The sequence below is a fragment of the Oncorhynchus gorbuscha genome, linkage group LG14 (assembly GCF_021184085.1).
Source record: "Oncorhynchus gorbuscha isolate QuinsamMale2020 ecotype Even-year linkage group LG14, OgorEven_v1.0, whole genome shotgun sequence".
Classification (NCBI taxonomy): Eukaryota; Metazoa; Chordata; class Actinopteri; order Salmoniformes; family Salmonidae; genus Oncorhynchus; species Oncorhynchus gorbuscha.
In genome coordinates, this window is record NC_060186.1 from 75,807,948 (window position 1) to 75,823,519 (window position 15,572).

Consider the following 15,572-nt stretch of genomic DNA (forward strand, 5'->3'; position numbering starts at 1 on the left):
GGGCTTAGCTGTCTCTGATTCCCTGCACTCACATGCCCGGGCTGGGCTACTATCAGTGGGCACAGCCTAACACCCCTGGAGGTCCTTCCACAGTGTGTGGTGGTGACACCTCTTCTAGCAGGTCCTTCTCAGAAAACACCTGATCTCAACCTTATTTGATGACCCACAATTTTGAATAGAAACCTGATGACTTTGACTCCATGTGACAAAGCTGGTTCCCAGACCGCCACACACACACGTTACACACATAATACTGGATCACATACAGTACCCTAAACTAATCCCCAGTACTCCCTCAGGCAGTAAACAGGCTAACTGGAGAGACACCTATAAACCCTGACCCTAGGACCCCTGACAGTAGGACCCTAGGGCTAAAGGAGTGGAACCCAATCGCCTACCTCACCATAACTCTAGAGCCCTCACTAGACCGCAACATAAAAATAACTTAAAACAGATGAAATGCCTCAAATTGGAACAATTACCTCAATATGGAACGATTACCTCAATATGGAACAATTACCTCATTGTGGAACAATTTCCTCAATGTGGAACAATTATCTCAATGTGGAACAATTTCCTCAATGTGGAACAATTACCTCATTGTGGAACAATTTCCTCATTGTGGAACAATTATCTCAATGTGGAACAATTACCTCAATGTGGAAAAATTATCTCAATGTGTGTCACGACTTCCGCCGAAGTCGGTCCCTCTCCTTGTACGGGCGACGTTCGGCGGTCGACGTCACCGGTCTTCTAGCCATCGCTGATCCATCTTTCATTTTCCATTGGTTTTGTCTTTATTTTCTACACACCTGGTTTTCATTATCCAATTACATATTAATGTATTTAACCCTCTGTTTCCCCCTAGTTCGGTTCATGTTATCATGTTATTTTGACGGGTGCTGTCTTCACACGTGCGTAAAATTTACCGTCATTGTTTTTGGTCAGGTGTATGTATTTGTTTACCTTATTTGTTTACGTTGCTCACTCATTTTGCTCTCCTGCGCCTGACTTCATGCACCAGCTACACTCACCTTCTGACAATGTGGAACAATTACCTCATTATGGAACAATTACCTCAATGTGGAACAATTACCTCAATGTGGAACAATTACCTCAATGTGGAACAATTACCTCATTATGGAACAATTACCTCAATGTGGAACAATTTCCTCAATGTGGAACAATTACCTCAGTATGGAACAAATACATCAATGTGGAACAATTACCTCAATGTGGGACAATTACCTCAATGTGGAACAATTACCTCAATGTGGAACAATTACCTCAATGTGGAACAATTACCTCAATGTGGAACAATTACCTCAATGTGGAACAATTACCTCAATGTGGGACAATTACCTCAATGTGGAACAATTACCTCAATGTGGAACAATTACCTCAATGTGGAACAATTACCTCATTATGGAACAATTACCTCAATGTGGAACAATTTCCTCATTATGGAACAATTACCTCAATGTGGAACAATTTCGTCAATGTGGAACAATTACCTCAGTATGGAACAATTACCTCAATGTGGAACAATTACCTCAATGTGGAACAATTACCTCAGTATAGAACAATTACCTCAATGTGGGACAATTACCTCAATGTGGAACAATTACCTCAGTATGGAACAATTACCTCAATGTGGAACAAATTCATTAGAGCTCACACTACTACTGTTCTTTACGTCATTAGACCTGATTTAGATCATCAGACTAGAGACGGCAAGAAGAAAAGTTGTTTTTGAGCGAATTGTGCAAATGATTCAATCACAATGATCTATGTTTGCTTCTCTGACAGGTGGGGGGACTTTTAGGAAAAAAATTGTTCTTCATTTGTCCCCAGAGGAGAACCCTTTTAGTTCCAGGTAGAACCCTTTGGGGTGAAAAAGGTTCTACTTCAAACCTTTTAGTGGTGAAAGGATTACAAGGAGAACCTTCAACATTCTATTAAATAAATATTTGTTTTCATAGGCTTCTCCTATGGGGACAATTGAATAACCTTTTATCGTCCCAGGTAGCAGCCACTGCCTGACAGTCAGCTAACAGCTAACGTCCCATCTCTCGCTCTGTCTCACTCTTTCTCTAGCTTTCTCTCTCTTTCTGTCTCCCCCTATCTGCCCCTCCCCCCACACCCTCCTCATTCCCAGTTAGTCAAAACACCGTCTGTAGGAGAACTTGTTACCTAGCACTCTGTCTCTCTCTCTGTTTAATAATTTATTTCTGGATATACAAGGGGATATGATTTGATGTTGGCAAGGAGAAGAGAGGAAGAGAGAGCGGCAAGCGGCAGTAGGGACAGAAGGAGAACTCCAGGGTCCAGCAGAACAGACACACTGCTGGGATAGTCATCACCCTTTCACCGCTAACTCCAGATCTCCAGATGACTATGGGAATCTTTAATAGCAGTTATATGAAGAAACAAAAATAAAAGCCGCATTCTCCTGCTGGTATTTTTGATAGCTGAGCTGGATGTTGGACGCTGGATCAAAACATGACTTTAGCCAAGACTTTAGGGAGACGTCTGGTGGAGGAGAGCTAGTGAGGATGCCACACACACACACACACACACACACACACACACACACACACACACACACACACACACACACACACACACACACACACACACACACACACACACACACACACACACACACACACACACACACTCCAGCTGTATCGTCTTGCTGTATCCCCTTGCTGTATCGTCTTGCTGTATCCCCTTGCTGTATCACCTTGCTGTATCGTCTTGCTGTATCGTCTTGCTGTATCGTCTTGCTGTATCGTCTTGCTGTATCCCCTTGCTGTATCCCCTTGCTGTATCGTCTTGCTGTATCGTCTTGCTGTATCGTCTTGCTGTATCGTCTTGCTGTATCCCCTTGCTGTATCGTCTTGCTGTATCGTCTTGCTGTATCACCTTGCTGTATCACCTTGCTGTATCGTCTTGCTGTATCGTCTTGCTGTATCGTCTTGCTGTATCCCCTTGCTGTATCGTCTTGCTGTATCGTCTTGCTGTATCGTCTTGCTGTATCGTCTTGCTGTGATTGTGAAACTCCCAGGGATATTACGTCTGCTGAACTCGATGCTAGACAGAGATCCTCCTCCCATCAAATGTTTATACTATAGTTCCTTCCTACTGACCACATCATCTGTCTGACCCAGACCTTCCTACTGACCACATCATCTGTCTGACCCAGACCTTCCTACTGACCACATCATCTGTCTGACCCAGACCTTCCTACTGACCACATCATCTGTCTGACCCAGACCTTCCTACTGACCACATCATCTGTCTGACCCAGACCTTCCTACTGACCACATCATCTGTCTGACCCAGATGTGTCATAGTCAATGATAATTCATAGCTGCATCAATACGCAGACATATCCATCATGTCCTTATTGCTTTCAGAGAATGTTTAGGAGTTGAATGACATTAGCTGCATTGATTAGAGAGTACTCACCAATGTCTGCTGCAACAAAACTATACTGCCTTACAAAGGCATAACGCAGTAACTACGGCATTTTTTTACAGCAAAATTTGACTTCAAATATTTTTCAATCAAGACAGACTGCAATTTCTGATACTCCATTATATATTCTGATCAACTGGCTTGCTCTTGTGTCAGGAAACTAAATCCCACATTAATCAGATAATGTACCAGGCCATTACAACAGATCAAATATTTGTTTTACCAAATTCGTAGTTAATGCTTTTTGCCTTTTGCATGGCGGTATAGTTGTCTCATTATTTGCTGTATAAGAAGGTATTCCCAGAACCACAGAGATCCTATACATTACTATGTCCAGAACCACAGAGATCCTATACATTACTATGTCCAGATCCACAGAGATCCTATACATTACTATGTCCAGAACCACAGAGATCCTATACATTACTATGTCCAGAACCACAGAGATCCTATACATTACTATGTCCAGAACATCCACAAATGCATTTAGGCCATAGGTCACAAGCAGTTTTGGGGAAGCTACTCTGAAAAAAATGGTTTACCAAGCTACCAATGACTTTACACTGGAATACATTAAGATACACCAAAGCTACCCTCAATGAAAATATAGTTTACTGAACTAAAGTTACTTTGAATAAGTAGTTAAAAATTATCATATGTACATCTGAAATGCCAATGATCACAAATTGCTAGAAAACACATCATTTTGGGCTCATATGTTAATATAAAATGTAATTTAGCCTATTAAACACAAAAACTATATTTCAAGGGAGAATTAGGCCTGTCTGATGCCGAAAAAGTAATAAATGGTATATTATTTTTTTGCATAAAAAGTAGTGTGTAGTTCCAGTAGTTAGCTACACCCCTACATGGCAGAAAAATCATGAAATACTGATAACACTACTTAGATTTTAATTTAGTTCAACTACCACCAAGCTACTGTAAAATGTAGTTTAATTACTAGTTGAACTACATGTAGGTCCCACCTCACCAGCACTGGTCACATGGAACATGATTGTAATATATGAATTGGTAAAAAGGTGGCGCCATCTTAAAATAACCTCATATACGTGCATTCAATTCATATTCAAACGGCAATAGTACATCACATCAGTGTGTGTGTGGATTGAATCGCAAATCCAGGCGTTCTCTCATTCATATGATTGCAGCACAGGCCTCGGCGCCTCTCTAGTGAACTCACAACGGCTTCTAGCGGACAAACTTGGAACAGCAGCAGGGAATAAACGTTTTTTTCCCAAATTGACTGACTGAGCATCCTCTCGCAAATTCCTGAAGCCAGTCTGGTGAATAAATAAGACCATATTTTCGCTCTAGGAATTGATTCGCATTTCCATATTAATCCAACTTTCTCCATAATAAAATAACACTGATAATCAGTTACCTCATTTTGGTGAGACCACTATTGATAAGCAAGTGTAAGAATTAAGCATAAACTTAATGAAACATGAGCAAAAAGATTAAAAGATAGAGAAGATTATTATTATTATTTTATTTTTTCCGATAACATTTCAAACTGATGAGTAAACCAATAACTGGAAATGACGGTCTAATAAAGGTATAGATCCGGTCATGGAATTCGGCCTCTGGAATGTGGCGCGTTTTTTTTCTCCCCTCTCCCCTTGTGCGCTTCTGAATGGGACTCAGTGCGCTCCAGCGGCTCTACTTGCTGTGAGGTAAGACCATAAGCTCATCCCTTTTCCCTTCCACCATCTGATTGGGCGAGACGCGTTCTTAGGAATGTCATGAAACTATTTAAATAGTACTTTGTCCCCTGGATTACAGTTAGGTTCTTAGCTTCAGATACCAGAGAGAAGATTTTGCCGTTCAATTAAAGCAACACAAGAAACGTACTTTCTGCATCTTATATCGGACTCCTTTCCATTAAAAATTAACAAGAAATTGTTTTTATCTTGTGGATTATTTTTGGATTTCCATTTTGATTTGGATTTGACTGTTTCTCTCTGCTGTTTTCATTCAACAGGTGGGTTAACAATATTTCGATTTTCTTTCAACGAATCCAGCCTATATCAAGACATATTTTTCAAATATTGTCTTATTATAGTAAATAATAATATGCGTTTGGATTATTGTTTATTATTGTATTTAAATGTTATGTGTAAATATGAACTTTTGTGAAAAGTGGTTGACTTTATTTGCTGTTTTTCATAGGGAAAAAAACAGAGTTTCACCATGAAGTTGACAGGAATATTTCTGATGTTGATGCTTTTGACCTGCGAGAGCGTACGAGTTGCAGGTGAGATGCTTGTCTGATACTATATGTTTGTCTAGAATTAACGGAGTTTCTAACGCTTCAACTTAAAACTCCATGAACTTAAAACTTTTTTTAAAGAGTTCATATATATATATATATATATATATATATATATATATATATATATATATATATATATATATTATCCCTTTAATTTATTGATTTGCGTTGGACATGGATTAACATAGAGAACTGTAGAGTTCATTCCGCACAACGAAAATAATACATTCCAAAGACATGCAGGTAAAGACTAATTGCTCCCACTCATTCCCACGTCCCTCCCACAGAGAACCGAGACGACAATAGCGTGTACGACCTGTTCGAGCTGGTCCAAGTCTCCAAGAAGAACCACGGAGTGACCCTAGTGAAGGGCGACGACCCATACAGTCCCGCCTACAAGATCCTCAACCCGGACCTGATCCCCGAGCTCCCCGAGAGCTCCTTCAGGGACCTCATCGATTCCATCCATGCCGAGAGGGGCTTCCTCCTCCTGCTTAACTTCAAGCAGTTTAAGCGGACCAGGGGCTCCCTCTTGACCGTGGAGAAGCGGGACGGATCAGGAGCCGTGTTCGAGATCGTCTCCAACGGGAAAGCGAACACCCTGGATGTGGTTTTCTCCACGGTTAACAAGCAACAGGTGGTGTCGATAGAAGATGTGGACTTGGCGACGGGCCACTGGAAGAATATTACGCTGTTCGTGCAGGAGGACCGGGCGCAGCTGTATGTTGGCTGTGAGGAGGTGAACACGGCGGAACTGGACGCGCCCATTCAGAGCATCCTCACTCAGGAGACTCCCGCCACAGCGCGCCTCAGGATCGGGAAGGGAGCGGTGAAAGACCGGTTCATGGTAAGTGGAGCGCGCAGAGCACATGACGCACGGCATTACACATAATGGATACAGCTTATATAAGTGATCGAGTTGTTTTAGATGTTAGTAAGTGTTGAATTTAGTATTGTGTGACACTTAAATTCATAAAAAATGATGTGCATAAAACCTATAGAGCCATAAAATGTATACGGTATTGAAAACCCTTGTATAATCCATAAAGTCCTATATTTGTTGCGTAAATGTCGAATGACAGTGACTGCAATACTCGAGCTAAAATGGCCATTGATTCTCGCAGGGGGTGCTCCAAAACGTGCGCTTTGTCTTTGGAACCACTTTGGACGCGATTCTGCGCAACAAGGGATGTCAAAACTGTAAGTAGCCTAATCATGAACAGAAAGCATATCTGCGTGTTCACCGATGCACCACTGGTTGTTCTTCTAAAGCCACCAAGCATTTTATAAGACACGCGTATGATTGTTTAAGAGCCGAGTTATTAACTGTCATGGGAAAGTTGCTAACAAAGTCACGTTTATGTTGCCATGGGAAAGCTCACATTAACTCATTCACTTCATTGTGATCCAAGATAGTATGAGACTGTAATGTTCTGTATTCAACTGAGTGTAGTTACATCTCATCCACCCTTATATCACCAATGATCCCTGGGGACAGTGTGTCTGTTGTGGTCTGCTGTGGTCTAGTGGGTATTACAGCCATTACAGTTTACATTGCTCTAAACAGTCTCTCTTTTTGTTTCTCCTTTCCTCCCTCTTCCTCCCACCCTACTCTGTCTCACTCCTTTTCCCCTGCCTCCCTCCCCCCCTCGCTTCCTCTCTTTCCACTCTCCCTCCCTCCCTCTCCCTCCCCCTCCTCTCCCTCCCTCCCCCTCCCTCCCTCCCCCCTCCTCTCCCTCCCCCCCTCCCTCCCTCTCCCTCCCTCCCCCTCCCTCCCTCCCTCTTCCTCCTTCTCCCCCTCATCTCCCTCCCTCAGCTGTTCTGACGGATGAGATCGTCCTTATCGACGATACCATCAATGGGTCCAGCCCTGCCATTAGGACGGACTACACTGGCCACAAAACTAAAGGTAAACACAACTGCTGCTGCTTATTATTATAAACCCTGTATAAACCCTGTATAAACCCTGCTAAACTCTCCCGAAAAGGGTTCCATATACAGAATAGAACAGAATAGAACAGAACAGAACAGTGTAGAATAGAATATAACAGCATAGAATAGAACAGCATAGTATAGAATAGAACAGCATATACTATAATAAAACAGCATAAAATAGAATAGAACAGCATAAAATAGAACAGCAGCATAGAATATAACAGCATAGAGTAGAACAGTATGGAATAGAACAGCATAGAAGCATAGAAGTATTAGAAGAAAGTCAATTATTCTATTCTATTCTACTGTCAGCAGTTGTCTGTAGCTGTAGGGAGTTGAACATTAGTCTGGAAGCTTTCACGTACATTGATAGTGAAACTGTATTTCCCATAGAATTCCCATATCTCCATATATCTCTGTGTTTTCCCTCCCTCCAGACCTGCAGATGATCTGTGGGTTCTCCTGTGAGGACTTGGCTGGCATGTTCAAGGAACTGAAGGGGTTGGGAGTGGTGGTGAAGGAGCTGTCTAACGAGCTGCGCAAAGTGGTGAGGAAACACACCTGACTCCTGAACCAGATGTCTGTCTGTCTGTCTGTCTGTCTGTCTGTCTGTCTGTCTGTCTGTCTGTCTGTCTGTCTGTCTGTCTGTCTGTCTGTCTGTCTGTCTGTCTGTCTGTCTGTCTGTCTGTCTGTCTGTCTGTCTGTCTGTCTGTCTGTCTGTCTGTCTGTCTGTCTGTCTGTCTGTCTGTCTGTCTGTCTGTCTGTCTGTCTGTCTGTCTGTCTGTCTGTCTGTCTGTCTGTGGCATGATACTGTGTGAATTTGAAACCCTTTCTCATCCAGTATTCATATCGGAGTGTATGCTTCCTTCCTTCCTGTCTCCTTCAGACGGACGAGAACAAGTTTTTGATGAACAGAGTTGGGATCCACAGTGGAGTCTGTCTGCACAACGGCATCGTCCACAAGAACAAGGACGAGTGGACCGTCGACGACTGTACCGAGTGCACTTGCCAAGTAAGGGCCAAAGTCGAGAGAGTTTGTGTGGATGGGGAGCGTAGTGGGGTAGTGTGTGTGTGTGTGTGTGTGTGTGTGTGTGTGTGTGTGTATGTGTGTGTGTGTGTGTGTGTGTGTGTGTGTGTGTGTGTGTGTGTGTGTGTGTGTGTGTGTGTGTGTGTGTGTGTGTGTGTGTGTGTGTGTGTGTGTGTGTGTGTGTGTGTGTGTGTGTGTGTGTGTGTGTGTGTGTGTGTGTGTGTGTGTGTGTGTGTGCACGCACCTACATTTGCACTCTCAGACAGACACTTGCAAACACATACTCATCCCCACTCAGCAAGTGCCCGCTCGCTACTCAAAACCTGTCTGTCATCTGGACAGTAATTGGGTTGGAGGAAGAGGCTGGCATCAAGGCAACAAGCCAACAGTGGGTGCTGTAGTGAAGTGACCTTGCATGGCTCACCACTCTAGTGAACAGACAGGGCCTGAACAGGCCCACTATAGGCCCTGGTCAAAAGTAGCGCACCATATAGAGAATTAGGGTACCTCCTCATCTCTAATTACCTCCTCATCTCTAATTACCTCCTCACCTCTAATTACCTCCTCATCTCTAATTACCTCCTCATCTCTAATTACCTCCTCATCTCTAATTACCTCCTCATCTCTAATTACCTCCTCATCTCTAATTACCTCCTCACCTCTAATTACCTCCTCATCTCTAATTACCTCCTCAGCTCTTCTCAGCAGCTCCTCATCTCTAATTACCTCTCAGCTCTTCTCAGCAGCTCCTCGTCTCTAATTACCTCCTCAGCTATTCTCAGCAGCTCCTCATCTCTAATTACCTCCTCAGCTCTTCTCAGCAGCTCCTCGTCTCTAATTACCTTCTCAGCTCTTCTCAGCAACTCCTCATCTCTAATTACCTCCTCAGCTCTTCTCAGCAGCTCCTCATCTCCAATTACCTCTCAGCTCTTCTCAGCAGCTCATCTCTAATTACCTCTCAGCTCCTCTCGGCAGCTCCTCATCTCTAATTATCTCCTCAGCTCTTCTCAGCAGCTCCTCATCTCCAATTACCTCTCAGCTCTTCTCAGCAGCTCCTCATCTCTAATTACCTCCTCAGCTCTTCTCAGCAGCTCCTCATCTCTAATTACCTCCTCAGCTCTTCTCAGCAGCTCCTCATCTCTAATTACCTCCTCAGCTCCGCTCAGCAGCTCCTCATCTCTAATTACCTCTCAGCTCTTCTCAGCAGCTCCTCATCTCTAATTACCTCCTCAGCTCTTCTCAGCAGCTCCTCATCTCTAATTACCTCCTCAGCTCTTCTCAGCAGCTCCTCATCTCTAATTACCTCCTCAGCTCTTCTCAGCAGCTCCTCATCTCTAATTACCTCCTCAGCTCCGCTCAGCAGCTCCTCATCTCTAATTACCTCCTCAGCTCCGCTCAGCAGCTCCTCATCTCTAATTACCTCTCAGCCCTTCTCAGCAGCTCCTCAACTCTAATTACCTCTCAGCTCTTCTCAGCATCTCTCATTAACAACATAATTAAAACAGAGCTTTAGCTCAGACAAGTGGCCCACAGACAGGAAGACACAGAGTGCTACTGTATTCAATAAAAACTGCTGCAGGCAAATCTGCTCGGCCAGCAGCATCACCTTTCTCCTCGTAATCCCCTTGTCTCATGGGCTCTCTTGATCTGTGAATCAACTGGCCAGGATGTTAGTATGCTTCATTATACAGATATATTGAACGTTCTGTCCATCAAGGCAAACTAATGCGCTTCTTTTGGTAGATAGATCTTTTATTTTTTGGGGTCGTCAGTGCCCAGTTCAACCCTCCACCGACTGTTTGGCCGTATTCCTACTACCCTGACCCAGTGGGCAGGTGCTGATTGGTCCACAGGGGGTCTCTGGCTCCAGCCATTGATCTTCTCATTGTACTGACCCAAGGTGGTCCAGGTGCAGAAAAGGGGGAACTTACTGTATGTCAATAACGTTCTGATTCCTTGTGATTCTTTGTCTCCGCCCCTTTGTTGTAGAACTCTGCCACCGTGTGCCGTAAGATCTCCTGCCCCCTGATCCCGTGTGCCAACGCAACTGTGCCCGATGGAGAGTGCTGCCCGCGCTGTGGAACACGTGAGTTCCGACCCTAGAATTACAATGATTGGTTCTGATTCTATGGTTCTATTTGTGTGGTTCCAACTCCATACAAGAAGTAACACACCTGCACAAACAAAGGTTCACCTCACGTTCAAGGAAATCTATATACAGTATTACGAACCAGAGGTTTATTCTATTCTAAAGCCATTGATAGCCTGAGTTGTCCTTTAATGTCTTTAAGACAAACAGGTCATTTAAACGGCACTCCATTTACTGCCATCTACTCGGATTCTATTTGCCGAATAAAATATGAAGCCACTAAACATTTTCTCGGCGTAAAAGTTCCTATTCAAGAAAAACAAATTAATTTTAAGGGTGATTTAAATCTCCTAGCTTGTTAATGTATGAAAAGGCTGTTATGTGTCAGAACACTGTAGATTCATGGTCCAAATTTCCTCCTGACCATTGTGCAGGTCTGATCAGCAACCACAGAAAACATTTGGTTGAGATTATTGCTGCCGAAGGAGGGTCAACCAGTTATTAAATCCAAGGGTTCAAATACTTTTCCCACCCTGCACAGTGAATGTTTGTGTGTTTAATGAAGACACAAAAAACATCCACCCAAAACATCTTTAATCTTCAGCTTGTAATGGCTATAATTGGGACAAATTGGTTTAAGTGGGATGGAAAATGTCTCTGTATACCAAATGCATCGAAGATACGTGCCATTTTCCACATACCTAAGAGGGCAGGGCCGCAGTGGCCCCTAAAACCGAAAGAAAGGCAGACAACCACACTCATCAGTACCTTGGACAACGTTATGACATGGTCCCTGGTTTCCTTTTTACAAGTAACAGCAGTCAATGGGGATCACTGTGCATTCAGCTTCTTAGACGGACTTTCCCATTTTTACCGACTTCCCTTTGGCCTCTCTAACTCTCCTGAACACCAAGGGAAGGCCGTCTCTTTAACTCTACCAACACACAGGCACACACACACACACACACACACACACACACACACACACACACACACACACACACACACACACACACACACACACACACACACACACACACACACACACACACACACACACACACACACACACACACACATACACTCATCCTAGGGGTAAATCGCGTACATTAGACCGGAGTTCTAATAACTTTAAGAGCTTTTAACCCTAATTTACTGCAAAGTGAGGGGTGGGAGGGGCTTGTGGTCTCTGCAGTCCAATAAGCTCTCTCATTGTCTCCGTCTCTCCCTCTCCTCTCTCCCTCCACTCCCTTCCTTCTCTCCCTCCTTCTCTTTCTCTCCCTCTCTTCCTCCCTTCCTCCTCTCCCTCCCTTCTCTCCCTCCTTATCTCTCTTTCTCTCTCCCTCTCTTCCTCCCTTAATCCTCTCCCTCCATTCTCTCCCTCCTCTCTCTCTCTCCCTCTCTTCCTCCCTTCCTCCTCACTCTCCCTTCTCTCCCTCCTCTCTCTTTCTCTCCCCCTCTCTTCCTCCCTTCCTCCTCTCCCTCCCTTCTCTCCCTCCTTCTCTCTCTCTCTCCCTCTCTTCCTCCCTTCCTCCTCTCCCTCTTTCTCTCTCTCTCTCCCTCTCTTCCTCCCTTCCTCCTCTTCCTCCCTTCTCTCTCTCTCTCCATAGTGAGTGACTATGCGGAGGATGGATGGTCCCTGTGGTCTGAATGGACCCACTGTTCCGTGTCTTGTGGGCGGGGAATTCAGCAGAGAGGCCGCTCCTGCGACCGCATCAACAACAACTGCGAGGGAACCTCGGTCCAAACCAGGGACTGCTACCTTCAGGAGTGTGACAAACGCTGTGAGTTCAGTATTCTATACACATTCAAATCTACCGACCAAATCACATTTATCAATTGTCACATAGAAACTTGTTTCACATACTTTTATCGCCAACTTGTATTGATGGTGACAGAAACGACGGACCACATCTAAGCATTCAGCTGCAGATCAGCCAGCTGTGACTCCACAGAGCAACAACGCCGTTTAACTTTAAACTTCTCTTAACCTGTTTTGATTTAACATTGACCCATAACCAAGCGTCTCATTGACCCCTGACCCCTAACCTCTGCTCCTGTGACCCTCCAGTCAAGCAGGACGGTGCCTGGAGCCACTGGTCCCCCTGGTCATCCTGCTCGGTCACCTGTGGGGCGGGTGTCATCACCCGTATCCGCCTCTGCAACTCCCCCACACCCCAGCTGGGAGGCAAGGACTGCCAAGGAGAGGGAAGACAGACTGAGACGTGCACCAAGTCACCCTGCCCAAGTAAGTACCATTAGTCAAGGGTTTTAAGAACAAGACCTGGGTCACATGTCATTGTGATCATGTGACATTAGTCAAAGGCTTTTTCATGCACCTCACACCCTGAAATATTTGCAGTCAAATGAACATCCTCTTTCCTGTCATTTAGCCTCAATTGCAGTCTGTATTTGTTCCTGGTTTGGCAAGTCAACGACCAAGGAGTTGGTTATTGCAGAAACAAAGAAGGCATTGCAAAATGCCCTACCAATCATGAAGAGCACCACAGTCACACCTGTAGTGAAACCTCTGTCTCTCTACTTCCCCTTCAGTCAACGGTAACTGGGGACCCTGGTCGCTATGGGATACCTGCTCTGCCACCTGTGGGGGAGGAGCTCAGACACGTAAACGTCTCTGCAACGACCCCGCCCCTAAATATGGTGGTAAGGAGTGCCAGGGTGACTCCAAGGCCACTCAGCAGTGCAACAAGAACGCCTGTCCCATCGGTGAGTAGCAGGACAATGGTCATGTCAGAAATGGCACCCTATTCCCTATATAGTGCGCTACTTTTGACCAGGGCCTATAGGGTAGTAGTGCACTATATAAGTCGCTCTGGATAAGAGCGTCTGCTAAATGACTTAAATGTAATGTAAATGCATAGGGTGCCATTTCAGACGCATACAATGTTTCTTAAAACTTAAGTACTGTGAATGATTACACAAATGTTAGGTTTTAGACTGTTTTAAGGTAAAAAAAATAACACTTTTAAAACTATTACTTTTAATGCTTTTAATGATTTTAGGGCTTATAAAACACTTTGTTTTACACGTATAACTTAACACTGGTACTTAAAGCAGTCAGTACACAGTACTTAAAGCAGTCAGTACACAGTACTTAAAGCAGTCAGTACACAGTACTTAAAGCAGTCAGTACACAGTACTTAAAGCAGTCAGTACACAGTACTTAAAGCAGTCAGTACACAGTACTTAAAGCAGTCAGTACACAGTACTTAAAGCAGTCAGTACACAGTACTTAAAGCAGTCAGTACACAGTACTTAAAGCAGTCCGTACACAGTACTTAAAGCAGTCAGTACACAGTACTTAAAGCAGTCAGTACACAGTACTTAAAGCAGTCAGTACACAGTACTTAAAGCAGTCAGTACACAGTACTTAAAGCAGTCAGTACACAGTACTTAAAGCAGTCAGTACACAGTACTTAAAGCAGTCAGTACACAGTACTTAAAGCAGTCAGTACACAGTACTTAAAGCAGTCAGTACACAGTACTTAAAGCAGTCAGTACACAGTACTTAAAGCAGTCAGTACACAGTACTTAAAGCAGTCCGTACACAGTACTTAAAGCAGTCAGTACACAGTACTTAAAGCAGTCAGTACACAGTACTTAAAGCAGTCAGTACACAGTACTTAAAGCAGTCAGTACACAGTACTTAAAGCAGTCAGTACACAGTACTTAAAGCAGTCAGTACACAGTACTTAAAGCAGTCAGTACACAGTACTTAAAGCAGTCAGTACACAGTACTTAAAGCTCGTGTCTCTCTCCTCAGATGGCTGTCTGTCCAACCCTTGCTTCCCTGGGACCAAGTGCACCAGCTTCCCTGATGGAACATGGAGGTGTGGAAAATGTCCCTCTGCTTACTCTGGTGACGGCATCAAGTGCAAGGACATTGACGAGTGCAAAGAGGTTCCTGACGCTTGCTTCGTGTTCAATGGAGTCCACCGCTGTGAGAACACTGACCCTGGTTACAACTGTCTGCCCTGTCCCGCACGCTACTCTGGACCTCAGCCCTTCGGCAGGGGAGTGGAGGAGGCCACCGCCAAGAAACAGGTTAGTACTGGTAAAGTGTTGTGATGATTGTCCTCTTAGACCGTACCTCTGGTGTCAGCTGATTTAGAATTAGGAATTTAGAATGAGGAATTTAATATTTAGAATTAGGAATTTAGAATTAGGAATTTAGAATGAGGAATTTAATATTTAGAATTAGGAATTTAGAATTAGGAATTTAGAATTTAGAATTTAGATTTAGGAATTTAGAATTTAGAATTTACAAGATCATAGATTCCTTGAAAAAGCTATGCTTTTCTCTGTCCCCGATCATACTGCCAATTTTTGTCCTCTAAACAAAGGCAGGGAGGTTATCCATGATATTTCCTGGCTCGTCTGATCAATTCTTCACTTCCTCCCCCTCCAGGTGTGTACACCACGTAACCCCTGCCTGGATGGGAGCCATGAATGCAACAAGAATGCCCGCTGTAACTACCTGGGACAATTTGCCGACCCCATGTACCGCTGTGAGTGTAAGCCTGGCTATGCTGGAAATGGACACATCTGTGGTGAGGACACGGACCTGGACGGATGGCCCAACCAAGACCTGGTCTGTGTGGAGAACGCCACCTACCACTGCAAGAAGGTATGCAGGGGCCTGACATGTAGAGGTCCTTGAAAAGGCCCAGCTCGCTATTTAACTAGAGAAGAACTCACATACCTTATAATGTGCTGATAATGAC

General features: G+C 44.1%; 1 protein-coding gene across 2 annotated transcripts in view; it reads left to right on the forward strand.

Moving 5' to 3' along the window:
* The first annotated feature begins 5,285 nt into the window (after positions 1-5,285).
* LOC123995408 (thrombospondin-1-like) overlaps positions 5,286-15,572 on the forward strand; it is an 18,784-nt gene continuing 8,497 nt past the window's right edge. For both annotated transcript variants that reach the window (XM_046298991.1, XM_046298990.1), the window contains exons 1-13: positions 5,286-5,485; positions 5,674-5,758; positions 6,064-6,623; positions 6,901-6,976; positions 7,593-7,685; positions 8,149-8,258; positions 8,598-8,723; positions 10,728-10,824; positions 12,438-12,611; positions 12,899-13,075; positions 13,381-13,554; positions 14,612-14,892; positions 15,257-15,475. In XM_046298991.1, the coding sequence (XP_046154947.1) occupies positions 5,695-5,758; positions 6,064-6,623; positions 6,901-6,976; positions 7,593-7,685; positions 8,149-8,258; positions 8,598-8,723; positions 10,728-10,824; positions 12,438-12,611; positions 12,899-13,075; positions 13,381-13,554; positions 14,612-14,892; positions 15,257-15,475 (2,151 nt within the window). In that variant the 5' untranslated portion in view covers positions 5,286-5,485; positions 5,674-5,694. The remainder of the gene's footprint in view (positions 5,486-5,673; positions 5,759-6,063; positions 6,624-6,900; positions 6,977-7,592; positions 7,686-8,148; positions 8,259-8,597; positions 8,724-10,727; positions 10,825-12,437; positions 12,612-12,898; positions 13,076-13,380; positions 13,555-14,611; positions 14,893-15,256; positions 15,476-15,572) is intronic.